Source organism: Myotis myotis, unplaced genomic scaffold (assembly GCF_014108235.1).
Source record: "Myotis myotis isolate mMyoMyo1 unplaced genomic scaffold, mMyoMyo1.p scaffold_m19_p_17, whole genome shotgun sequence".
Taxonomy (NCBI): Eukaryota; Metazoa; Chordata; class Mammalia; order Chiroptera; family Vespertilionidae; genus Myotis; species Myotis myotis.
The window spans coordinates 13,868,269-13,894,127 of NW_023416321.1; the positions used below are offsets into that span (position 1 = coordinate 13,868,269).

At 48.0% G+C, this 25,859-nt stretch overlaps 3 protein-coding genes across 5 annotated transcripts in view; 2 read left to right on the top strand and 1 right to left on the bottom strand.

Annotated features, from left to right (window-relative positions):
- EFTUD2 (elongation factor Tu GTP binding domain containing 2) overlaps positions 1-14,651 on the top strand; it is a 36,056-nt gene extending 21,405 nt beyond the window's left edge. The window contains exons 12-28 of one of the 2 annotated variants that reach the window (XM_036339999.1): positions 3,031-3,094; positions 3,447-3,537; positions 5,066-5,201; positions 6,286-6,413; positions 7,136-7,329; positions 8,263-8,374; positions 8,751-8,891; positions 9,549-9,650; positions 10,625-10,707; positions 11,368-11,454; positions 11,675-11,801; positions 12,002-12,089; positions 12,674-12,792; positions 12,878-12,972; positions 13,405-13,558; positions 13,731-13,838; positions 14,192-14,287. In XM_036339999.1, coding sequence (XP_036195892.1) covers positions 3,031-3,094; positions 3,447-3,537; positions 5,066-5,201; positions 6,286-6,413; positions 7,136-7,329; positions 8,263-8,374; positions 8,751-8,891; positions 9,549-9,650; positions 10,625-10,707; positions 11,368-11,454; positions 11,675-11,801; positions 12,002-12,089; positions 12,674-12,792; positions 12,878-12,972; positions 13,405-13,558; positions 13,731-13,838; positions 14,192-14,287 — 1,925 coding nt within the window. Of the gene's footprint in view, positions 1-3,030; positions 3,095-3,446; positions 3,538-5,065; positions 5,202-6,285; positions 6,414-7,135; positions 7,330-8,262; positions 8,375-8,750; positions 8,892-9,548; positions 9,651-10,624; positions 10,708-11,367; positions 11,455-11,674; positions 11,802-12,001; positions 12,090-12,673; positions 12,793-12,877; positions 12,973-13,404; positions 13,559-13,730; positions 13,839-14,191 lie in introns of both variants that reach the window. The other variant, XM_036339998.1, reaches the window with a different exon arrangement.
- A 470-nt stretch (positions 14,652-15,121) lies between these two features.
- Positions 15,122-17,845, bottom strand: HIGD1B (HIG1 hypoxia inducible domain family member 1B). Of its 2 annotated transcripts, none has more exons than XM_036342010.1 (4): positions 17,041-17,208; positions 16,805-16,954; positions 16,087-16,221; positions 15,122-15,472 (listed from the first exon to the last, which is right to left on the bottom strand). In XM_036342010.1, exons 2-4 carry the CDS (start codon positions 16,902-16,904, stop codon positions 15,408-15,410), a joined length of 300 nt encoding a protein of 99 aa, XP_036197903.1. In that variant the 5' UTR covers positions 16,905-16,954; positions 17,041-17,208; the 3' UTR covers positions 15,122-15,407. The 2 variants fall into 2 exon arrangements, with proteins under 2 accessions (XP_036197903.1, XP_036197901.1); XM_036342008.1 differs by lacking the exon at positions 17,041-17,208 and adding an exon at positions 17,695-17,845 and having other exon boundaries at positions 15,124-15,472.
- Positions 17,846-23,598: 5,753 nt separating this feature from the next.
- GJC1 (gap junction protein gamma 1) overlaps positions 23,599-25,859 on the top strand; it is a 32,264-nt gene continuing 30,003 nt past the window's right edge. The window contains exon 1 of the mRNA XM_036341442.1: positions 23,599-24,011. The gene's annotated coding sequence lies outside the window, so the exon portion shown is untranslated. The remainder of the gene's footprint in view (positions 24,012-25,859) is intronic.

The window sequence follows — 25,859 nt, forward strand, 5'->3', positions numbered from 1 at the left end:
CGCTGGAGCGCCAGGGCTTCTGTTCCCGCCAGTCAGCTGTCCTGCCTCACACTCAGTGTGCATACGCTTGCTCATGTGAAAAAAATGGGTACATAAAACTTGGTCTTTCTTTTGAATATATGCATACATATTTACCACATTGTCATTGCAGAAAAGTGGAAAATAGAGTAAAATCTAGTCAAGAAAGCAAAATTCACCGATAGCCTCATTATCATAATCATTATAAACATTTTGTTAAAGTTCCTTTTTTCTCTGTTTAGTGTCTTAGGTAAATGAGGTCATATTTTACATACACTAACACAGGATAAATATTCACACAGCATTAGATCATAGCAATTTATTAAAGTTTATTTATAAAAATTATTTTATGTAACTGCCCATTGGCCCACTGTATAGATGTACTATAACTTAACAATTTTCACATTATTAGGCATATATTTTTGTTGTTTCCAGATGATTCTTTAAAAACAAAAAAGGATAAATGGACAATAAGTGAATTCATCTGAACAGGATTCCAGTTTATGTTTCTGGATGTTTTTGTATCAGCATGTAAAGCAAAATCCAAGACCTTTTCTATAATTATAATGTATTAGTGATTCGATTTCTGATTGAAAATGGAGAGCCTCAGGAGAATAATTATCCTTAGAAGCCACTGTTATGAAGGAGCCATCTCTGTGCTCCAACATTGTTATCATGAAAAGCCATGTGTAGACTTTCAGAAAGTCCGCCTGGCAGGAATGTCAGAGATCACTGAGTTTTTCCCCTTCATTTACATGTGGGAAAACTGTGCCCGGAAGTTATTGATGGCATTAGAACTAGACTCTACTTTGGTACTTTTTCTGTCTATCGCCCCACACTGCCAAAATTGATACCATGTCCTCCTGCTAGGAATACCACAAAGCATGATGAATACTCTTTGACTTCTAGGAACTTCATCCTGTGGGTACTGGATGGCAGTTGGAAGGTGGTGTGGGCTGAGCTCCAGGTAGCTGCGGTAGGGAATTCAGAAGGGGAATAGGCTCCAATGACCTAGGGGTCAGGAAGGCTTCAAGGACATGGGGCTTAAACAAGTGGACAGTAGGAAGCCAGGAATTCCAGACTTACAGGGTTGGGAAAGGAGTGCAAAGGCAGGTGGTGGTAGCCCAAGGCTACCTCTTTCACCCAGGAGAAGAGTTGGAGTAAAACTGCTGGCAGGTAGGGTGGGACCACATTGAAGAGGGTTTGGAATGTAAAGTTAAGGAATTTAGACTTTACCTGTAGGCAGTTAGGAGCTATTCAGTATCAAAGATTGGGGTGGGGTAATGTGTGCAAAGTTGATGGAAGATAGGCCAGACACAGGAAGGGATGCAAGAAGGGACACCTGTTTAAACATCTCTTGCCAATACTCAGGCACAGGATTGTACGTATTGGGTTAATGTTATCTGTGAGACTGAGAGGGAGGATATTAATTAGAGAGATGTTTGCTCATTATTTCAACTTTTATTCAACTTCTGTTAGGCACTAGGCCTAGTTCCTGTGAGTACTCAAGCAGCTCAGTCCAGTGATTATAATACAACATATGTTGAGTGCAGTTATGGAAGTGTGTAAAAGGCAGGGTGGTTCACAGAGGAGGGAGAGTTTCAGTAACTAATAATGTGGTAATTAACAAAGCGGTTTGAGCCTGGATGAAGTGCCAGTGGTAGCTGAAAGATAGGAAAGTTTGAAGGGGAATGGGACTTTCAGAAAAAGGTGATGAATTCTTTTTATGCCATCTCAAGTGAGAGAGAACAGTGTCTGGGTAGAAATATCCACGAGGTAGTTGGTGATATCAGTGACCTATTTGAATGTTATAGGAGTTCTTGACTCAGAAAATCTTGAATTTTAAAGGCCACAGTTGTTTGGTTCAGTCAGACCAGGATTAGCAGTTGGAGTCAAACTAAAAGTATTGTTAAAAGATGAGACAGCCCTGACTGGTTTGGCTCAGTGGATAGAGCGTTGGCCTGTGGACCCAAGGGTCCCAGGTTCGATTCCGGTTATGGGTGCCAGAAACAAATTTTAAAAAAAAAGAAAAGAAAAAAAGATGAGACAAAGATGTGGCTCCGTGGTTGAGCGTTAACCTATGAACCAGGAGGTCACAGTTCAATTCCCAGTCAGGGCACATGCCGGGCTGTGGGGTCGAGCAATGATTCTCTCTCATCATTGATGTTTCTATCTCTCTCTCCCTCTCTGAAATCAATAAAAATATATTTTTTTAAAAAAAGAAAGATGAGCCGAAACCGGTTTGGCTCAGTGGATAGAGCGTCGGCCTGCGGACTGAAGGGTCCCAGGTTCGATTCCGGTCAAGGGCATGTACCTGGGTTGCGGGCACATCCCCAGTGGGAGATGTGCAGGAGGCAGCTGATCGATGTTTCTCTCTCATCGATGTTTCTAACTCTCTATCCCTCTCTCCCTTCCTCTCTGTAAAAAATCAATAAAATATATTAAAAAAAAAAAAAAAAAAAAAAAAAGAAAGATGAGACAAAGGTTGGCTTTGTTGTTTTCTTTCCAGAAGGCTAGGTACCTGCCTTGCGGAGGCTTGGGGCAAGTCAGAGCCATAGTGTGACACTGCAGCTGGGAGGTTGCCCACACTGGCAGCAGAAGAGAGCTCCAGTGGATCGGGAAAGAATGCGGGGCCCACTGGGCTCCACTTGTGGAAGGGAGGGTGTTTAGGTGCAGACGGAGGATAACATATAGGCAGTTGAGCCTGTTCCATCAAAGGAGGAATAATAACTGTACCCTTGTCTGCAGCTCAGTCCTATGCTTGCTGGAGATGGATGCCACCTGGGTGCTCGTTTTGGCTCCAGCATAGCCTTGTCTTGTCAACTTTGGGCCCGCCTTGTCCTTTGTGTCTCTGTGTCCTTGTCTGCCTGCCTGGGTAGAAGGAAATGTCTGGACCTTGGAAAGAAAGGTGCTAGAATTCCTCAGCTACAAACCACCTGTGGCACCGGAAAGAAAATTCTGAATCATAGTTTGCTTTGCTAAGTAGATTGTAATTGTATGGTTCTCTTACAGGTGACATTAACTACCAGGAATTTGCTAAAAGACTTTGGGGTGACATCTACTTCAACCCTAAGACGTAAGTAGGGTGTGGGAAGTGACACTAGAGGGGTTATCCATTTTCCCAGGAGTGAGGACAGACAGGAAGAGTTCTGAAGATTCAAACCTACTTTTTCTTAGACGTGAGCTACCATGTTTCCCCCTCTAAGAGAGCTGGTTTCATGAGCTCTGACAAGGTGAGAGGATGTTTCAGCTCAGTGCAGGCACTCATGAGAGTCATATCCATATGCCCTGTCAGGAGTCTGGACATGTTATGCTCTCACACACACATTTCTTCCCCTTGGCCCTGCTCAGAACTTGGGAAATACACCCTGAAGGTCAGTGGCACTGACTTCTTCCTGGATCACCCATAACTCTTGTTTTATCTTTAGGCGAAAGTTCACCAAAAAGGCCCCAACCAGCAGTTCACAAAGGAGCTTCGTGGAGTTTATCTTGGAGCCCCTGTATAAGATCCTCGCTCAGGTAAGGGTGTCGGGCCACCTGGGTTAGGTCTGCCCCTCTAAGCACAGGGTGAACTTGGACTCCTTCCTGCCCCTTGACCTGCTCAGTTTTGTATTGCTAAGTCTGAAGATGGTTGGTCACCAGTCTTCTGGATCTGGAACACTATAGTCCTCTAAGTGCTGTGGAATTTAGAATGAAGGGGCAATGTACGAAAGAAAGAAAAGGCACAACCTAAACAGATTTGTGCAAAGATTTTGACTATTTAAAAGAACATGACACTTGAGAATTTATAATTTCAGTTACGGAGATTTAACTTACAGATATAATTGTGAAAGTCCTCCAGTTTTTATATATATTTATTTGTTAGGGCATTATTTATAACAGTAAGGAAAAAATTTAAAACCTGGAAATCAGTTAAATGTTCTTCAGGGATAATCTGATTAAATGAATTCTGGTACAGCCCATGAAAGGAAGTATTTTGCAGCCATTAGAACAGCGGTTCTCAACCTGTGGGTCACGATCCCTTTGGCGATCGAACGACCCTTTCACAGGGGTCGCCTAAGACCATCCTGCATATCAGATATTTACATTACGATTCATAACAGCAGCAACATTACAGTTATGAAGTAGCAACGAAAATAATTTTATGGCTGGGTCACAACATGAGGAACTGTATTGAAAGGGCCGGAGGGGTGAGAACCGCTGCCTTAGAAGGATGGCAGCATGGGCTTGTATTGAATGCCTCTTCTGGGCACATATGTATGTGATGTTTGTCAGATTGAACAGGAGGCACCAGACAGTTAAACGTACGGGAGGCTCCAACAAAAAGAGTATAATGTTATATTTGTATGAATTTGCTCCCTAAAAGGCAGAACTAAAAGTAATAATTTTGTACAAGAATTTCCATACAGTTATAAAATATGCAAGTGTTGAGTAAGTACTGTGCACAGTGAACACACGCACATACACAAAATGTGTGTGGTCATTCCAACTTTAAAATAGTGAAACATAGCAACAAGACAAAAATAACATGATTCAAATTTATTAGTGCTAAAAAAAAACACTTAGTATCTTGTGTCAGGCCGGAATGGATTAATAAAAGAAATTTATAGAGTCTGTCTTGGTAGAGACCTTGAGTCTGCTGAGGATGGTTTAGCTCGGCCCTGCCTGACAGCCGATGGAATGCTAGGTGACCTTTTTTGGTTCCTTCCAGAGCAGCGATCCTCTCAGTCTGAGAAGTCTCTAAATAGGGGCAGTTAAGGGACTGCCTGAGTGGAAAGAGATGCTGCTTTTCAGACACAAGGGGGCAGCACTGATAACTCATCTGAGAACTCCAGGTTTATTGGCTGGTGTGGGCATTTACCAAGCCTGCTTCACCCAGGGTTGGTACCAAAGGTTTTCTTGAAACTAAATTGTTCTTGCCAAAAGCTCTCCCTTTAGACAAGAACCTAGTGCAGTTACCCTTCAGATTGCCCATTGGCCTTCCCTTCTCCTCCATAGCACCACAGTGGGGCTACCACTACTGCTGATGTGTCTGGTATTGTCACAGGTTGTAGGGGATGTGGACACCAGCCTCCCGAGGACCTTGGACGAGCTTGGCATCCACCTGACCAAGGAGGAGCTAAAGCTGAACATCCGCCCCCTGCTCAGGCTGGTCTGCAAAAAGTTCTTTGGCGAATTCACAGGTAATGAAGAGCTCATGGCCCCCTTAACGTCACTATCATTATGTCCTGCCACATGTGTCGGGGGAACTTTTCCCTAACCCACAGTGGGTCAGAGATCTGAGGCCCTTAAATAAGGTCAGGATACAGAGCACCTGGGTTTTTCCTAGCTGCTTTCCTTAGTGGGTGGTACCAAGAATTCTGTCTTGGAAAACAAAAGCAATTACATTTCCCTACCAGGAGGAGCATGCAAGTAAAGAAATGGGGAAGCAGATACTGAGGTTCTGGTATTTTTGCCAGGGGACCGTCAGGAAAGTGGACTCATCGGTGATGTGCAATAGTGGGAAAAGCACCAGGCGAGGACTTGGGAGACCGTTTGTAGACGCAGATTTCTCTTTCCCCTGAGCTTGTTTCTTCTGTAATTTAGTTACACAAAAGGCAGGTGATATAGGAGAATGAGCCCTGGACTGGTTAATGAAAGACCTGAGTCTTGATCCTGCTCTTCCGTAGGATGTCCCTGGGCCAGTCATTCTATGACTGATTTCTCATCTGTAAAATAAAGGCGAGGAAAAGGTGATGGCAAAGAGGCCCCTCAGCCATTTCTGAGTCTGAGTCTAGTGGGATATAGGTGTGAGTCTGCAGAGTGCATCATTTTAAGAGTCACTCTGGGCTGGCCCTCAGTCTAACATGGAGACACCACTGAAAGCAGACATGCCTACCCCAAGGTGCTAATGGAGCTTCTTTTTTGCATGACTTATTGACTGTTAGAAAACCAGGATAACTTACTGAACAGAAACATATGCAATGTTTGCCAAAGGGGGAGAGATGGGGCCCTTACTGTTCGGTGTAAGTGTGCAGTAAGTGCTTACATTCAATAAAAGGTCATGGATTGATAGAGATACTTGAAAATCTTTGTCAGCTGAGTTCCAAGGAATCACTGAGACCTGCTGCTTGTGCTTCCTGGCAGCAGTGTGACTCCAGCCTTTTAGCATCATACGCCCAGGAAATAGGGTATCACTTCCCCCTAAAATCTGAGTGGATGAGTACGTCACCACTCCCCCTCCACCCCCCGTGAGGGTGTAGAGTAACGGCCTTCTCTCCTCCACAGGCTTTGTGGACATGTGTGTGCAGCATATCCCTTCTCCAAAGGTGGGCGCCAAGCCCAAGATCGAGCACACTTACACCGGCGGCGTGGACTCCGACCTCGGCGAGGCCATGAGCGACTGTGACCCTGATGTAAGGGGATGGAGCGCCCCGGCAGCTCTCTGAGTCTTCCCTCCTGTGCAGGGACAGTGTTTTCTGGTTACAGGAGTAATACCTTCTTCCCCCTTTTTTGCTTGCCCTCCACCTGAGCACAGGCAGGCCTGAATTCAAAGCCTGATGTTACTGCTGCTAATGGTATGATCTTGGCAACATTATTCAGTCTTTCTCAGCCTGAGGGTCTTGGTATGTGAAATGAGGATAATAATAGGTGTGGTCATTATGAGAATTAAGTAAGATTAAGCAGTGTTATGGTGCCTACCGGTTATTAAAGATGCAACAAATAGTTGCTAATCTGATCAGCCCTGGCTTTTCTAAAACTCTTTCCCAGCCATTCCTTCAGCAGTCTAGTTTCTTAGCATAAACATACAGCCAGTTGAGAATTGTGAGTTAAATCTTTGGAGGAAATTTGGGGCAAATCCGTTTTATAATCTTGCAAGTTAACAGTGCCATCTGCCATCCTAAACCTGCTTTCTCCCCCTATTTCCCTCATCTCCCCAGAGAAAAGGAAAATAGCTTTTTTCTCCTATGCCTTTGACATCTATTAATAAGCAGAGAGAAAGCGTGGTTGGAATTCTCCTAGGAGGTCGACACATCTAGGTCTGGACTACCTCATAGAGCTCATGTCATTGCTATGAGGGGAGGCACTTACCTAGAGAGTGTGTGTGGCTGAGGCTGCACTCTGTCCCCTCCTCCAGGGTCCCTTGATGTGCCACACCACCAAGATGTACAGCACAGATGATGGAGTTCAGTTTCATGCCTTTGGCCGGGTGCTAAGTGGTACCATCCATGCTGGGCAGCCTGTGAAGGTGCTGGGGGAGAACTACACTCTGGAAGACGAGGAAGACTCCCAGATATGCACCGTGGGCCGCCTTTGGATCTCTGTGGCCAGGTACTGCTAAGAGGGCCTCTCGGGGCCTGCCTGTCCGCCATACGAACTCCCCCGGCAGCCGCAAGGGTGGTCCTCCCCGGAAACACAGTTGCTGCCTGGCTCCCTCCAGCAGGGGCTAAGTTGACCCTCCCTCAGCAGATCTATTGACTTCTAGTTCTTACTACCCGACGTGGCGAGGGCCAAAAGGCAGCTATTGTTGGGATAATGCCCAGAGCCTTGCCTTTGTGTTTGGATGGCTTACATTAATTTTTATAGCAGCATTTCTGTTTTTACTCATCTTAATCCCCTCTTCCTCTTCTGTGTTCCTTAAGTCACAACTGTAATGTTTCTTCCCAAGAGAAATTGTTTCCCAACCTCCACTGGTTATTCTTTAACCCAGAGAGAAGACTTTGCCGGATTCCTTGTAGCGTCCTCATCTGCAGAATAAAATTTAGCTTGGGCTTCTGGGTAGCTTGTCGGCTCCTAAACGTAGCATCCCAGCTAGGAAGCAGAACTGGGCAGTCCTGTTCCTCTTGTGGCTGCTGCGCCTCGCCAAGGCCCCTTTCCCTCCTCCAAATCCACCCCGTTCACTGGAAGGCAGGAGAAAATCCAAAAGCTAGGACAGCTGCAATATGTTCTGTGGTGCTTTTGGCATCTCCTTACATCCCATGCCTTTGAGAGCGGCTTGCTTACCACCAACATCCAACTGGAATTAGGTTTTCCTGTCTGTTCCTCATTTAGTCCCTTATACTTCTTTTCATGACACTTACCAGTTTGTAATGACATATATGGGTGGTTATGTGACTGATTGTTTATTGCACCCCTCCCTGCTAGAATGTATCTGTTCGGCTGACCACTGCTCCTGGCTCAGGGCCTGGCACACAGCGGGCACTGAGTACATTCTTATGAATATTCTGCCCAAGTGTCATTGCTGCTTATTGGATGTTGCTCCAGGTACCACATTGAGGTGAATCGCGTTCCTGCTGGCAACTGGGTTCTGATTGAAGGTGTCGATCAACCAATTGTGAAGACGGCAACCATAACTGAACCCCGAGGCAATGAGGAGGTAAAGTTCTCAGGAGGCCACAGCACATGTGAGCTATAAGCAGCAGAATGGGCAGGGACTAACTCAGAGTCACTGCCATTTCCTGGTTCCAGGCCTCAGCCCAGGCTCAGCCTTCTAGATCTGAGCCTGCTGGAGTCTCCCTGGAGTGTCTGCTCAGGTGCTGGGAATTAGGAGGAAGGCCTTTTATTCTTTCCCTTCTCTCTGTTCTGCCAAAATACACAGCAGTGAATGGCCCTTCAGGTTGCCTTCAAGCAGCCCCGAGGCTCTTGTTTGGAGAAGAGTCTGTCCCTAAGTAGGTCCTCAGCTTCTCTTACGTCCACACTTTCTGCGCCTACTCAGGCCGGGTGTCCTCACTCCTCTGCATTTTGGATCTCAGGCTCAGATTTTCCGGCCCTTGAAGTTCAACACCACATCTGTTATCAAGATTGCTGTGGAGCCAGTCAACCCCTCGGAGCTGCCCAAGATGCTGGACGGTCTGCGCAAGGTCAACAAGAGCTATCCGTCCCTCACCACCAAGGTAGCCCGAGGCCTGCAGCTGCCACGCCCTGCTTGCCCCCCCTGAGTGGTCTGTGCTGCCTACTGCTTCGTGCCCATCGGGTGCCTCTGATTTGCTGCTTCCAACGGCCTGTATCAGGACTTAATCCCTGTTGCTGTCATTTAAAGGCAGGATGAGACCCATGTTGCGGGGAGGGAGGGTGACACTTGTGTGTGCAGCGTTCACAAGTGTATAGATAGGAAAGAGATGTTTCTTGTAGAGACACTTTGAATTAATTTGTCCAGCCGATAGAGAGGAAAAAGTGAGTCACTCTGACCCTTCTACACTCTTGGGCCTGCCAGCATACCTTTCTGAGTAGTTGGCCAGGGCTAAAAAAAAAAAAAGGTCAGCTTATGTCCACAGACATAGGGCATGGTTTTCTCTAAATTTAGAAGATGGTAGTAAAATTGGTGAGCTCATCACATCCAGTAGCACTGTCCTGAGTGAGCTGGGGTCTTGAGGACTTACTCATAGGTCACTGATCCTTCTTGAAGAGGCTGGAACCGACAGTGAGCAGTGGCTGTGTGTGATCGTGGATTCAGGCACCGCCTCCTGGGTTCCCGCCTTGATTCTGTGTCTCTCTGCTGTTGCTGGCACAATAGAGTCCAGGCTGTGAGAAGCAGGGCTGTTGCATTTCAGGTGGAAGAGTCTGGCGAGCACGTGATTCTGGGGACTGGGGAGCTCTACCTGGACTGTGTGATGCATGATTTGCGGAAGATGTACTCCGAGATAGACATCAAGGTAAAGCAGCAGCCCCTTTCTTTCTTGAGTGCCTTGCCTGCCAGGAGGCTTGGCTCACAGCTCCAGGCTGATTTTACAAGCAACTAAACCCTAGATTCCCCTGGAAGGCCCACGGGAAGAGGGGTGCCCTACCAGAGGAGATCGGTTTCAGAAAAGCGTGATCTGTTGCTCCCTAAATGGGAAGGTATTTGAGATCTGGTTTGCCCCCTTTTGCAGGGTAATTCTCAGTGTCATGCGTTTAAAGTCAGTGCTCCCAAGCCAAAATTATTCTTGGTTATTTGTTTTAAAAAAAAAAATAGTTGGACAATTAATTTGTCTGTGGTGATTAAAGCTCAGAGTATATAGTTTCAAGGTGAGAGTGGGCCTGGCTCTCCTGGATTCATTGTCAAGCCTGACACATCCCCTCAGTTAAACTGCCCTTTCATGGCCTCGGTGTCCCAGTTGAGAGACACATTTTCTCCAAGGCCCTTAGGTGGTGGGAATGAGTACCCTCAAGTACCCCTCTTAGATTCTTCTACTGATGTGCCCGGGACTGGTGCTCTATAACACGTTGGGTTTCCCAGGTACAGGCCAGGGCCAGTGGGAGCTTCAGGGAGAAGTCCCAGGCAGAGAACAGAAGGGGTGTTCCCCAGGAGGTCTGTAGTACCCGCTCTGACGGACCTGCAGGGTGATTCAGTGAATGGTGGAGGGACGGCTAAATGGATGGTGAAGGATACCTTGGGGGACTAGTTCAGATCTGGATTTGATCCCATGTACTTTTGACTCCAGAACATAGATACCGCACTACACTGAGTTTCCGCAGGCTTCTTAGTGATGGCAACTTTTAGCTGCGATTGTATTTGTCACTGATGCTGATTAAGAGGGGGGGTTCTCACAGGGGTAATGTCAAGGGGCCCTCGGAATTCCCTTTGGCAGGAGGTCATCCTTCCAACAAAATGAGACCTTGCCCGGTAATTTATCTTGTTTCCCAACAGGTGGCTGACCCTGTTGTTACCTTTTGTGAGACTGTGGTAGAAACATCCTCTCTCAAGTGCTTTGCTGAAACACCCAATAAGAAGTAAGCTGGGGGTCATAGTGTCCTTGGACTGACACTCTCCCCTCCCCACCAACTCCACCACAATCACAACACTGTGGAAATAGAGACCCCGCAGTCTGGGGATGGGGGTGCTTAGAATACTTGAGTTTAGCCCAGGCCTCTGATCCATTATGCCTTTGGACACGATCCTATGAAGTCCTTTGCGATAAGACTTTCTATGCCAAGATGACTTGCAATTGTCACTTCTCCTTTCTATGTAAATGTTGCCCCAAACCTACTTTCATAAAGATTCACCCTAGCTGGTTTGGCTCAGTGGATAGAGCATCGGCCTGCGGACTGAAGGGTCCTGGGTTCAATTCCGGTTAAGGGCACATGCCCGGGTTGTGGGCTCAATCCCCAGTGTGGGGCATGCAGGAGGCAGCCGATCAATGATTATCATCATTGATGTTTCTGTCTCGCCCTCTCCCTTCCTCTCTGAAATAAATAAAAATATATTTTAAAAAAGAGAGAGAGAGTAGTAGATTCTAATGAGAGAAAAAAGATAAGCTCCTTTGGCTTCCTCGGCTCCTGTGGTTTCACTGATGTCATTGCCGTATCTGTTCCTTTGTCCCCCTTTTCTTAGAAGTGACCCTTCTGCTAGTCCTGCTCACCCACCTCGTTACTCATTTCCTCTCTCACTAGGAACAAGATCACCATGATTGCTGAGCCTCTTGAAAAGGGCCTTGCTGAAGACATCGAGAATGAGGTGGTCCAGATCACGTGGAACAGGCGAGAACACAGCTCTCATTCCAGGGCTAAAGGGAGACAGGGCAGGGCACCAGAACTTACTGCTGGATCTCTAATACCCCGCACTCTTCTGGGAAGTCACTTGTTTCTCCCACTTTGCTGTCGTCCTGGGCACAGTGTGGGTGGGGTGAGGTGACTGTCTCCAGAGAGGCAGGACTTTACAAGAGCTGGCTGAGCCCTTCGTTGTCTCCTCCTTCCCCAGGAAGAAGCTGGGAGAGTTCTTCCAAACCAAGTACGATTGGGATCTGCTGGCTGCCCGTTCCATCTGGGCTTTTGGCCCTGATGCCACCGGCCCCAACATCCTGGTGGATGACACCCTGCCCTCTGAGGTACAGGAGAACTGATGGGAGCCTTGCGATGGTCTGTTAGCTCAAGTGGAAGAGACGACAAAGTGTCCTTTTTCTCCTGGAAGTGTTTTGTGTCTTCTGGTGAAGGAGACTGTCCTCTTACCAGCCTACCTGCCTTCTCCTCCCTCTAAACTCTGGCTATTGCCAGGGTCCCCACTAAAGAACCCTTATGTTCTGTGCAGGTGGACAAGGCTCTTCTTGGCTCAGTGAAGGACAGCATTGTTCAAGGTTTCCAGTGGGGAACCAGGGAGGGACCCCTCTGTGATGAGTGTAAGTCTACCAGTTTCTCCGCCTCCCCCACCTGAGTCCTCTAGGGCCCTTGCTCCTGGGTGTAGGCGGTGGGGTGGGCTCATCCTTGGGACCTGGCAGGACACGCAGCAGGGCCATCCCATGTCCTGAGCCTGTTTCCTGCCTCTCTCCCTCCCTTTCCTTTGCCACCACTTAGTACCTCCTAGAAATGAAGTCATTGCTAGTTGACGTTCGTTCCTCATTCCTGAGAAGAAATAAGTTCGAGGAGCTGTATCAAAAGGAGGATGGGATTGGAGTGATTTATAGACCAGGACTGGACTTAATGGGAACAAATACGCAATTCCTAGAATTTCTTCTCTATCCAAAAATAATTAAATGTCTGCAGAAGAAGCACGTAAACTTCTAGGGAACCTTTATGATGTCTGAAACAAACACTATAAATGTATGCTTGACTGCTGACTTCTTTGCTCTCCTATCAGAATACCCAGCTGCAGGGCAATTTTGTACCTTTTCTTTTGTGGCCGCAGATAGCTGTAGAGCTACAGGAGGCTCCTCGCTGCTCTGGCCGTGAGCACTCCTTAATCAACTGTCTATCTCCTTTTCAGTGATTCGAAATGTCAAGTTTAAGATCCTAGATGCAGTGGTTGCCCAGGAGCCCCTGCACCGGGGCGGGGGCCAAATCATCCCCACGGCCAGGAGAGTCGTCTATTCTGCCTTCCTCATGGTAAGTGAGGGGCTCTGCTACCCCAGGGCATTAAGTCCTCAGCCTTCCCCAAGCTGAGGAACCCCTTCTTGTTGCTCTGTTGCAGGCCACCCCTCGCCTGATGGAGCCTTACTACTTTGTAGAGGTCCAGGCCCCTGCAGATTGTGTCTCCGCTGTTTATACTGTCCTGGCCAGACGCAGGTGAGCAGCCCCGCACGTTAGGGAGACACAGAGGACGGGCAGAGCAGGAAGTCACTCGGCTACCATGGAGGGACCAGCCACCCACACGCTCCACTCCTGAAACCTAATGAGCTGATTTCTTTCAGAAGGAAGTAGGAGTAGGAATGAGGAAATCCCCAGCTTTCCTGCAGATTAAGATTTGAGATTCCTTATTGGGCAGCCCTCCTCAGAGAGCTCCTGGGGAAAGTTCTGTAAAACCTTACGCAGCAACGTTCCCACTCTGGCCCCGAGGTTGCTCTGCGTGGGCCTCCACAGTGTGTCAGACAGAGACCCCAGCCCCTCTGTCTCCGGCAGTGCGTTCACAGTCATTCTTTAGGGTAGCTCCGGTTTGGGGTGCATTTGAGGGCAGATGGCTTCTCTGCTTTTGACTCAGCCCTTGTTGTTCTGTCTCAGGGGGCACGTGACTCAGGATGCACCCATTCCCGGCTCCCCCCTCTACACCATCAAAGCTTTCATCCCGGCTATCGACTCCTTTGGCTTTGAGACTGACCTGCGGACTCACACCCAGGGGCAGGCCTTTTCTTTGTCTGTCTTTCACCATTGGCAGGTGAGAAAATGGTGCAGGCTGGCCGGCTTGGCCTCCCACCTGTACGAGGCCAGTCCTTTAGGACCCGTTTCCCTTCCAAGTCCTGACTGAGATTTTCCAACCTCCTCAGAGTCCTGCTTCCAGACCCAGATAGAGGGCTGCCTGGACCTTCTGAAACCCCTTTGCCTTTCAGATTGTTCCTGGGGATCCTCTGGATAAGAGCATTGTCATCCGCCCCTTGGAGCCACAGCCAGCTCCTCACCTGGCCCGGGAATTCATGATCAAAACCCGTCGTAGAAAGGTGTGTGTGCCCTCAGACCTATCACCAGCCCGCAACCCCTAGGGGTTTCAGCAGGAGTTTTTTCTCTCTTCATTTCTTACTCTTGGACCGATCTCCCAAAGACTAAGCGATTTACTGTACAGCATAGAGATGCAATCTGTACAGGCCTCAGGCAGTCAGACCTGCTCTCCAATGACAAAGCCCTAAAGGCAGGGCTCCTGAAACAGCCTGGCTAACAGTCCACCCCCCCCCCACCACCACCACCACCACCACCACCACCACCAGCTTCCTACTCAACCACAGGTCTCCAATGGCCCCACCTCATTCAGACACCACACAGGACTCATTCTTTGATTTGCCCCCACCCTCTGCAGGGCCTGAGTGAAGACGTGAGCATCAGCAAGTTCTTCGATGATCCTATGTTGCTGGAGCTCGCCAAGCAGGATGTGGTACTCAATTACCCCATGTGAATGTCAGGGCTCCTAGCAGCTCCTGCTCCCTGCAGTGGGCTGCAGCCTGGACTGGAAGCTGGGACCTCATGTGACTTGGACTCCATGTGGTCAGAGTGTCTGGGAGCTGCTGTGGCCGTCTTGAACAACCCAAGAGCCTCCAACCCAGAGCCCAGTGAGGGAGGCCCATTCGGCCTCCTGGTTCCTTCTGTGGCCTGTGCCTGGCTCTATTCCCAGGGAACAGAGAAGAGTCTGGCTCAGGGAAGGAGGAGGGGATGAAAGTGTTTAACCCCAGGAGGCCCTGTCCTCAGAATTTACATGGAATTTTTTTTTACAAGTCTGACCTTAGACATGGTTTATAAGTGAATAGAATATTCTAACCTCTGCCTTTCTCTATTGCTTTCATTCAACCCTCCACCCCCTCTCCTCCAGCACAGTCCAGTCCTGGCCCTTGGGTTCTAAATCTATGTCGTCTCCCATGAGGCTTCACTGCCTCTGCTTCCAGCTGCAGCCTTCTTCCTGCCTGGGTCTCCAGGGAAGCAGCCTTCTATTTATTTATTTTAAATATATTTTTATTGACTTTTTTTACAGAGAGGAAGGGAGAGGGATAGAGAGAAACATCAATGAGAGAGAAACATCAATCAGCTGCCTCCTGCATACACCCCCCTGGGGATCGAGCCTGAAACCAAGGAACATGCCCTCCACCGGAATCGAACCCAGGACCTTTCAGTCCACGGCCCAACACTCTATTGAGCCAAACTGGTCAAGGCAGGGAAGCAGCCTTTTAATCCAGTGTTCCCATGAGCGTGGAGGCTACTAATGCCCCCACTCCATTCCTGGCGTCCTGTCTACCATGCTTTTCCAGGTGGGCCTGAGCTGGCTTGGGAATTGTTGGGTTTCTGGGATCGGAGGTCTACTGCACCTCTCTTTCTGCCCCGCTGAGAGTTTCTGTTGCCCTGAAGTTCAGAGCCACAATTCTGATCTCCAACCCTTTGCTCTAAGCTCCCCCACCAGCCACTGCCAATCCCTTCATCTTCTATCCCAGGTGAAGAAGAGACTGTCAATTTTCTGCAAAATTCCTTTATTAGGAACATACCAGGGATTGCTGTAAGAGGGTCTGACTGCCCTCGGCTGTAGAAACCTACTTCTCCCCCGAATCCTGTGTTGCTCTCTTGATATAGTCTCTGTACATTGTGTACACAGCACCTGTGTGAGGGAGAAAGAAAATACCCCTTAGCAGCGAAAGCTCCACCCAGCCTCTGATTCCCAGGTGTCCCAGAGAGGAGCAGCAGCTGCAGAGCCCCCGGGGTCTGGCTCCAGCCCATCCCTTGAGAGCCCAGCTTTCTGCCCGAGGGCTCAGCAGCTGCCACAAGCACCTGACCACACAGCCTGGGAAACACCCCTTTTGACAATTTGCAAAGCATTGCAAGTGCATTTCTATCTAAGAAACCTCACGGCAACCTGTGATTCAGGCCAGAGGTGGTTATCACGTTACACATGGGGAAACCAGGGATCAGAGAAAGGGATTTGTCCACTGTCATACAGCCAGTAAGTAGCTGTCTGCCTTTTGATCCAAAGAGGAAGAGACATTCAGCCTCTGTCTGGGTGCATGGTTTTTCTCACCTCTGGACAAACTGCCATGAAGCAGACCACATTGTCCCCACAGGCCTGGGACAGGAGATGAAACGGAGCCCTGGCAATGTCTCGGTATGGGGGCTTCACCAAGGACTTGATACAGAACCTTGTATTGGGAATAGGGCCTGAGATCACGGTCCCTTAACTGTCAGAACTCCCAGCTCTCCTTCTGTGACGCCACTCACCTAGCATGATGGCACCCACAGCACAGGCCTGCGCTGCCACTCGGGTGTGAATCAGGTGTATGGACATCTTGGTGGAACCGCGAGCCTTCAGCCGGTAAATCCTGTATGCTGCCACCACTAGGCAGCCTCCTAAGCCTGTAGTCAGAGAACATGGCCCCTGGACCTCATCTACCAAGCACATCACTCTTGATGAGAGACACTAGGAAGACTGGGCATCTGGATGAGCAGCTGCTCTGGTGGGCGTGGGAGGGTTATTAGACCACTGAGTTTTCTTCTGGATGGCATTTTCAAAGTAGCTGCCCCCTCCAGTGACTCCCTGCCCCCACATACAAACAGCCCATCATCAGGACTCCCCTACCCCCATTAGGCCCTTCTCCAACCACCTTGGCTCCCACATCTGTTACAGCTGTTTTCCTACTTTCCCAGGGCCTAGAGGAAGGAAGCCCTAGGGGACCCCAAACCGCTCCTTCCCCTCCTGACTGGTGTTTCGCTATATCCCGTGCACTCAGTTGGCCGCCACCTCCCCCCAGCCAGACTCCCTCGTTTCATTGTAAGGCCGTGTCCCTTTATCTTCTGGCCCCTCTGCTACTGGTTCACTCTTCTAGCTGTTGATGGTTCAGTGGGTAGGACCAATGGAGTTCTCTGCTTCGTTCTTTGAAAGGACTGGGAGAGATGTTCTCTAAGAGAAGGCCCCCCATCCCTTCCTCTCCCCACTCACCTATAGGCACCAGTGGAGACTCCCTGGTCTTCCTCAGGAACTTCTCAGACACGCTGTCTTCACCTTCGGGTGGCACCCACCAGCCTTTGTTAGCGGACATGATCCTGCCCCCAGATGTTGGCAGCAGGGTTCCCAGGCTTCAGCCCAGTCCTAGAAGGAAGCACCCCACAATCAGGACTCCAGTGCTCCTCAGTTTGGGGTGGAAAGGAGAAAGTTGCCTGCTGAGACCTCCTCACCATTCCCTACACAGCCACTACTTAAAAAGATGCCCTGCTTCAGATGGCTGGACCACTAGCGCCATTTCTCAGCTTAATTTCTCTCTTCCCTAGCTCGCTCTGACTTCACCGTTTTCTCTGCTTCCCCTTCCCCCATTTGCATCCCTGTGGGTATCGTCCTTGGGCCAAGAAAAGCAGCTGGAAAAATCCACAGATGAGGGTGGGACGAAAAGGCCTTGAGCCTTGGGACCACCCCCCCTCCCCTGGTCTTGAGTTTGTGACAGTTACTCCTGAGGGATCCACAGAGCAGGATCCGGCCCCAGGGAACCAGAGCCATCCCGACAGTTACGCCATGGTTACCCAGCCACCAGAGCCGGAGATTAAAGCGATTGGACCTGGATTTGTGATTCTTGAGCATACGTTCCAGACACCTCCGTCCCTGGGCGGTGACCTTGTTCTACTCGCTAACCCCTGTAAATGTCTGCTCTGATCACAACTTCGATGGAGTCCCAGCGTCCTGGTCCTTAAACCAGGGGTTCTGCCTGTGGGCTGCTTTCTAAGTCTAATCATGAAACAAACTCCCTGCTTGAGGCAACTTCTATACCTAGCTGTCCCTCCTGTCCCCGAGGAGCAACAACCTTGGGCCCTATAGGTCCTCAGCATGCTGGTGCTTACCGCAGGAGGTGGCCTGGACGTGGGCTGTGAGCAGCCGGGCCAGGGCTCAGCGTCTGTTTTGAACTGGCCAAGAGCCGATGATGAAGCTGCCACGACGGGGTCAGGGAAGCAACAGCGGGCTTTATGGAGACTTTGAAGTCAGGAACGGAGAGGGGAGGAGATAGGACAGGGCATCGGTCTTAACCCCCGATCTGCTGAGCTTCAGGATGGACTCCAGGCACTGGAGAGTAATGAAAGACCAAATGGAAAAGGGCCCTTCGCCAGGTTTAATGTTTTAATTCTCATGGACATAAGTGGCCGGATCAGAGATGGACTTGATATGGAGAACAGAGATGGAAATAGAGAGGCAAGGACGGGGAGAGCTCCTGGGTTCTTCCTTGAGTTATACGGCCTCAAATAATCTTATGAACAATGTGAGATATAAATTTAATGCTCCAATTGTGGGAGGCAGGCTGTCTGGTCTTGGTGTCAATACCTTCAAGGATGCTTTCTGGACCAAGGAGATTTGTTCAGGAGTTTGAAGCAACTGGGACTTCCCTCACATCTCCAGAGCTCTTTATACTGCCTGGGGGATTACAGAAATGACAATTACCAGCATTGGTGCCTACTCTGTTTTGGTATTTACGTTTCAAACCTCTCTACTATATGGTAAGGAGCAGTTTGTTTACAGACCAGGGAACTGAGCTTCCCCAAGGCTAAATGGTTTGTCCAAGGGTACACAGCTAGGAAATGGCAGTGCTGAGATCTGAACCCAGGTCTGGCTGGCTCCAAAATGTGTACTCCTATTGTCCAGTGGGTATCCCTGGACAGTTACTCTGCTTTGCAGTGGCTGGCCAAGCTGAAAGCCTCACCAGGTTGATACTGAAGCTTAGGAATGCTCATTGATCCTTCACCCTTGATTAGGAAAAGAAAAGTACCTTATGGCTTCCCAGAGGGAGAAAATGTGGGATACACTCTGGAGAGTCCCCCTTCATCCCAAGCCTTTATTCCTTCCCTAGATTACTCTCAGCCCCAATGTGTCTGTCCTAACGGAGCTTTTCTGCACTGGAAATTTGTCCAGCAGCTGATGTCTCTCTCTCCCCAGCACTCACTGCTCTAGGAAGAGACCCAGGGTCACAGCAACTCCCCTGGGCCTTCACATATCCCCAGCGTCCATGGGAACTCTCCTCCCAGTCATTCACACACTCTTCCATGCTGCCTTTCCTGATCCCAACAGTGGCCTGAATTCTCAAGAGGAGGAGGATCCTGTCCAGAGGTGGGGAGGGTGGGCGGAAATGTCTGGATGAGACGGCAAGAGTCAAGATCAACTCCTAGCCCTTTAGAGAACAGGGACTAAGCTCTAGAGAGTGAAGTTCAACTTCTCCCTGTTGAGATCATGTTTGATGCTCCATAGCATCCCAGCCCAGAACTGAGAAAATAATAATAGTTGCTATGATTTACTGAGCACCTAGGAACCAAAAAGTGTGCTAATGGCATTAAGTAGATTGTTTTACTTAATCCTTACAATAACTATGAAGAAAGTACTATTACTATTATTCTCCCCATTTCACAGATGAACAAACTGAGGCTTGGGTTAAATGTCTTGCCCAAGATCACAGTGAGAAAAAGATCCAGACTTCTCACCATTCCTAAAATCAAATCTCACTACTCTGGACTAACAGGAGAATGACTGTAAAGTGGAGAGGAAGTCCTGAAATAGAAGAAAAAATTTATTTTCAAAAGTTTCTGAGAACACACAGAAATCTTTAAGGAACAAATTTCTGGAGCATCCTGCTTTAGTACAAAGATAAGATAAAATTATGATAACATTTTTGTTAATATGCCAAGTCTTTAATAATTATTTTGGTTTCAGCATTTCTACATTAGTAATTTGCTTAGTAAACTTCTTCCTTCCAGATCAGGTTCCACCGATAGAAATTCTATTTTTCAAGGCTTTAAATGAATGATGCTGACAGACTTAGTAAGGGATCCAGAGTGTAGGCCGGAGTTAGATGTAGGGTCAGTTAGCTGCTTGACCAACCACCCTCTAAATACTTGGCCTTCTGCCACTCAATTTCTGTGAGTCTATATCATCTGTAAATGGACATAGTAGGTACCCATAGGATCATCGTAAGGGTTAAATAAGATGATTGTTAGAATGCCCCCGAACACTGCCTGCTCCCTCTCTAGAAGGAGAAAGTGGCAGGGAATGGCTAGCAGGCTGGGAGAGAAGTGGCGAGTCCCTGATAACAGATGGGAAGGGCACATGTTCTGGATGGTCCACAGTGCAGCACACCCTTTCCTGTCCCTCTCCAACTCCTCCCTGCCTCCTCTTGCTGGGCTTCCCCACCCTGCCTGTAAGCTCCAGGCTCCCTATTCTGCTGGGGGAGGAAAAGGGGAGACTAGGACTTGAAGCTCCACACAATCTAAGGCACAGCTGTGCTATATATAGCTCAAGGGAGTTGAGTGACTAGACAGGGGAAGGGAGGACGTGCAGCTTTTGCCTTGAGCTCTTGAGCTCCAGAGCGCTGTGAGTGGGGGATGACAAAGAATGAACTGGACAAGGAACAGAGGGTGCTCCAAGTTGGGGTTGGAATGGAAAGAACCCAGGCTGAAGGGGGGAGTCGCAAGGGAGAAAACAGGCCATATACTAGTGTCTCCAGGACTAGAACGGCAGAGAGTGGGAACAGGCAGGGGCAGTGGAAGCTTCCAGATAGGTGTCGAGGCTGAGGCAGCCTCTAAAAGTGCCTGAGGTGGGGAGGGGTAGCACCTCCTTCTAAACACAGGCACTGAGTTCCAAGGACCTTGCAGCAATTGTCCAAGGACAGTCCCAAGAGCCACAGGCCTGGGGCCAGGAAAATATTTTTGGTGCCCACTATCTCGGGGCAGGCCGGGCTTCCGGTGGCCAACAGGGAGCTTTCTCAAATCCGACCTCTCCGGGGAGACCGCTCACATATTTGAAGAACTTCTAAGAGGGTGTGGATAATGGTGATTAGAAGGCTGAATCAGACTGAGGGGATGCTGATGTTACAGAAGAATCATGTCTTGTGAAGGAACATGTCTGAACTGCAAAAGACACCAGTAGAGACCACTCTCAGATGACGAACGGATGATGCAGAGATTTGAACTGTTTGGCGAAGGTCCTTGTGTTGGGTGCTTTTGAATACCCACAGACCCAGCTTCCTCTCAAGCACACTATGGGAAGGATCTACTTGTTAGGTCTGATCAAGCAATTGAATCGATGCCCCTCCCCTGGGAAACTGACCTTTAGATCATTTCGCAGCTGACATTCCCTTTCACTCAGACCACATTCCATGTGCTAAAACCAGTAACTTTCTTTTTTTAAAAAAAAAAATATTTATTATTATTTTTTTTAATCCTCACCGAAGCATCTTTTCCCTTGATTTTTTAGAGAGCGTGGAGGGGGTGAGAAGAGAAGGGGAACGAGAAAGAGAGAGAGAAGTCAATGTGAGAGAGACACATTGATTGGTTGCCTCCTGCTCACACCTGGACCAGACGGAACCTGCAACTGAAGTATGTGCCCTTGGCTGGGAATCAAACCCATGACCTTTTGGTCCGAAGGTCGACACTTTAACCACTGAGCCAAACCCGCCAGGGCAAGGCCGATAACTTTCCCTTTGGGACTTGCCCAGGATCTGGACCACCCAGAGAATTCCCTGCCTAAAAAGCCCGCCTAGAGACCTTTATTTTTTTTTTAATTATTCTTTTTAATCCTCACCCGAGGATATTATTCCATTGATTTAGAGAGTGTGGGAGAGAGAGGGAAAGACAGAGAGAAACATTGATGTGAGAGAAACACATTGATTGATTGCTTCCTGCAGGAGCTCTGACAAGGGCCCAGGCCCAGGAAGGAGCCTCCAACTGAGGTGCATGCCCTTAGCTGACGCTCTATCCACCGAGCCAAACCGACCAAGTCTTGCCCAGAGTCCTTTAAAATCTCTGACTCCCTGTCCCTGGGTGCTGGCAGCATTTTAGGTTTTCCAGATGACCTAATAAATTTATAATTCTCTACCCCTTTTGGCCTCATGGGTACCTCTTTCCGAGACCCTAACACTACTGTCTTGACAGCCTACAACAGTGGTTCTCAACCTTGGCTGCACATTAGAATCACCTGGGAATCTTTTTAAAATCCTGATTTCTGGGCCTCATCCTCGGGAAATTCTGTTTCTTTGTTACTAATGTTGTGGCCCCACCCCATAACAAAGAAACAGAATTTCCGGAGGATGAGGCCCAGAAATCAGGATTTTAAAAAGATTCCCTGGTGATTCTAATGTGCAGCCAAGGTTGAGAATCACTGCTTTACATACTCATTTAATCCTTACAATAGTCCCAACAGGTCGATCTCATTATCCCCATTTACAAATGAGGAAAGCAAAGCTCAGAGAGGTAAAGTAACTTAGCCAGGTCACACAAGTAAATGGCTGAGCTATTTAACCAATAATGATAACCACTATAAACCACGTGACAATAGGAAATGAACAATAATAACTAATAATGTAATTTCACGTACATCTCATCATCTCATTCTCACACCATCGTAGAAATATGAGTAAGCGAGTGTAATTGAAGTATGGTAGCAACCATTTCAGGTGGAAACTGTAGTTTAACTCTAACCCTGTTGTTTGGCTTAACAATATAAAAGTTACTTTGATTTTCTAAATTGTATAAGTCATCCCATTCGATTGAATGCCTTATCGATTGAATGACTATTCCATTGATTGTTATCATACTGGTCTTAGAGAGCACATTCTACTGTACCTGGAAACAGGACAGCACAATTACCCTAAATTGTTTTAGTGGCCACAGGTGGTGTGTTCCAGCTGACTTAGTGGTCCCGAGACCAGAACAGTATAATTACTCTAAATTGTCCTGACAACTCAGTGGTCAGGAGACCCAAGGGCTCTAGATAATGTATTTCTGTCGATTCAGTGACCCGAGACCCGAAACTGTAATTAACATGCTTAATTCTGCTTCTATAATCTGCTTTTTTGGGGAGCCAGGTGCCACATTCCAAACCCTGGGATATAATCAATACCTTTGTGATTTTTGCCTATATAAATCTGATTTGCCACCATCTTATGGCTATGAGATTTGGGAATGGCCCCTCATAGTCCCGGATTGCAATAAATGTGTGACTCTTTAATTCGACTTCTTGAGGCGTCCTTCTGTGATTCGCGGGGTACATTACAACAAATCAGCTGGACAGAGGGGGCTTCTGAACCCAGGGCCTCCCAGGCCCTTCTTCCCACCCCAACTCCAGCACCGACTTTCCCTGCTCATTTGCAAGTAAGCTGATCTTAATTTAAAAGTCAGCATTAATGCACAAGAAACTGCTCACCAGGCTCTGGGAAACACTGTTAGGGGCTTATTTGATTGTTCCTTCTATGCTACTTAAAATTGCCCTAACGGTTAGGACATAACCGGTTTGGCTCAATGGACAGAGCATCGGCCTGCGGACTCAAGGGTCCCAGGTTCGATTCTGGTCAAGGGCATGTACCTTGGTTGCAGGCACATACCCGGTAAGGAGTGTGCAGGAGGCAGCTGATCGATGTTTCTCTCTCATCGATGTTTCTAACTCTCTATCCCTCTCCCTTCCTCTCTGTAAAAAATCAATAAAATATATTAAAAAAAAGAAATCAATAAAATAAAAAGAAAATTGGCAATGGGGGGATAAGGACACATATATAATACCTTAATCAATAAAGAAAAAAATCAAGCTAAAAAAAGAAAAAGAAAAAGAAAATTGAGCCCTGGCTGGTTTGGCTCAGTGGATAGAGTATGGGCCTGCGAACTGAAAGGTCCCAGGTTCGATTCAGGTCAAGGGCACATGCCCAGGTTGTGGGCTGGATACCCAGTGGGGGGCTTGCAGGAGGCAGCTGATCAATGATTCTCTCTCATCATTGAAGTTTCTATCTCCCTCTTCCTTCCTCTCTGAAATCAATAAAAATATATTTTAAAAAATTGACAAAAAAAAATCTGCTTCAGCAGTGTAATCTCTCACAGGTTAGCTGGAACTGCTGGGGATTATGGGGAGGAGTTACGTTACTAATACTCCGCCCGCTCTCCCCCCATTAGTAGAGTCATCAAGAGCTTTTTTAACAATTCTCTTTATGGGCGGGGCAGGCGGGGCTTCCGGTGGCCAATAGGGAACTTTCTCAAATCCTACCTCCCGGGGCCTCTGCTCCCATCCCCCTGCACAGAAGAATCTGCTCTGAGCCTACCAGCCAAGTGGAGACCCTGGAAAACGTGTAATGGAAACAGTGACACACTGCAGTCTTCAAGTTGACCCTACAGTTCCCAAACCACAAAGCCCCAGGGTGAGTCTCAAAGTTCTCAAATGGGTTTTGATCTTTTCCTGCCTGGGCCCCATGTGAGTAAAAAGCAATGTTCTCACAGCACTGGGCTCCGCTAATCCCTGCCAGAGGCTGGAAACTAGACCCATTTCCTGGTATGAAACCCGATTTTCTCTTTCTTCCCTCTAGTAGCCTTTCTGTGCTAGGAATGGCGAGCCCTCCTTCACTCTTTCATTCTGCGTATACTTTCTAAGCACCTGCTAGAAGGGGGGTTGGATGCTGTGGCCCTGCCTTCCAGGAGCTCTCATTCTAGCAGACACCTGGGTTTGCTCCGGACTCTGGTCTGAAAATCCTCTGGCTTAGGTTTCTGGCCTCAGTTTCCCACCTGTAACTGGATTAAGGATGTCACTAGCTGGCAGGGTGACAGAGGAGCGAAAGAAGAGTCCGGAGTAGGAGACAAGAGCCTTCAGTTATACTTCTGGTTAACTCTCTGCAGGTAGAACAGCTTAGCTCCTTGGGTCTCATTATTCCCATCTTTAAAGGGTGGCTCTACCAGAAGAGAGACAGAACTGCAAGCTTGGTGGTGTGGGGAGGGAAGAAACTTTCCTCGACCCTTTTAGATTCTTTCAGCAGGTCTAATAATCAAATAGACGTGAGACAGGTTAACAAAGCAGCCAAATTTAATTATGTACGTACATATGGGAATCTCACACGTGGGAGAGTCAGAGACCCCCACATAATTAAACAGGAGAGGTTCAGAGAGAGAGAAGGGAAAATTAGGTCTATATGGCATGCTGAGCTAAAGGTGAAGTAACGCGGGGGAAGGTCATTCGCAGGACAATAAGCAAAGCAGATATTCAGTAATTAAAAGTTTGCCCTGCCCTATGTTTAGGTCATAAAAATTTATTTCTGGTGATTATTATTATTATGGGTAATGCCCCTAATTTAAATTTAAGGGAGAGGTAAAAGTTTCTTGAACCCCAGGATTTTGACTGCCTTCAGCTCAAACTAATTCACATGTGAAAGTGGCACATCTTGGGGAGGCTAGTTTTGAATCCCTCCAGTAGTAAGGGTGAGACAGGCTAATAAGCCAGGACAAGTGGGAGAGAAAAACTGACAGTTAAACAGCAGTTTGCAGCCATCTAGGACATCTAGACGGCAAGCAGTTTGCAGTCATCTAGAAAATCCTATCTTTCCTAAACAGGACACTTAAGAGTAAATGGTTTGCACTTTTCTTCAACCAGAGGGTAAATAGCTTAAATCATCCAACTTAGGGAGACAGACAGCAGAAATCCAATTAATGCCACTTGCCAACCACACCTGAGGACAGATGCAATTAAGAGAATAAACCTGGCCCGGCTGGTGTGGCTCAGTGGTTGAGCATCAACCTATGAACCAGAAGGTCACAGTTTGATTCCCAGTCAGGGCACATGGCTGGGTTGCCGGCTTGCTCCCCAGTGGGGGGCTTGCAGGAGGCAGCCGATCCATGACTCTCTCTCATCATTGATGTTTCTATCTCTCTCCCTCTCCCTCTCTGAAATCAATAAAAATATTTTTTTAAAAGAGAGAAAAAAACCTAATTTTGGTACCTCAGCATAAAGGGGATGAATATTCTATTAAGATCCTCCCCTAAGACCTTCCCTAAATGTCCAGCCTTTATTATTTTATTTTATTTTTTTAAATGCCCAGCCTTTAAAACCCCATAAAACTAAGGTCCAATGCTTGCTCTCCCTTTGGGGAGCAGCCCTGGCCATTCCCTGTCCCTCCTTCCCCCACAGGCATGCAGCTCCTAAGCTCTATGGACCCCAAGAGACTTGCAGCCAGGGGAGAAATGGGCAGCAGCAGCTCATCCCTGGCTACTCCCTTGAACCT

What these genes read in the sequence shown, in the direction of transcription:
- HIGD1B (XM_036342010.1), bottom strand. Translation starts at nt 16,904, where the DNA reads ATGTCCGCTAACAAAGGCTGGTGGGTGCCACCCGAAGGTGAAGACAGC. An exon ending in GTCTCCACTGGTGCCTATAG is followed by an intron (nt 16,222 to 16,804) that starts GTGAGTGGGGAG and finishes CTCTGACTACAG; the next exon opens with GCTTAGGAGGCTGCCTAGTG. An exon ending in TGTGGGTGCCATCATGCTAG is followed by an intron (nt 15,473 to 16,086) that starts GTGAGTGGCGTC and finishes TCCCTCACACAG; the next exon opens with GTGCTGTGTACACAATGTAC.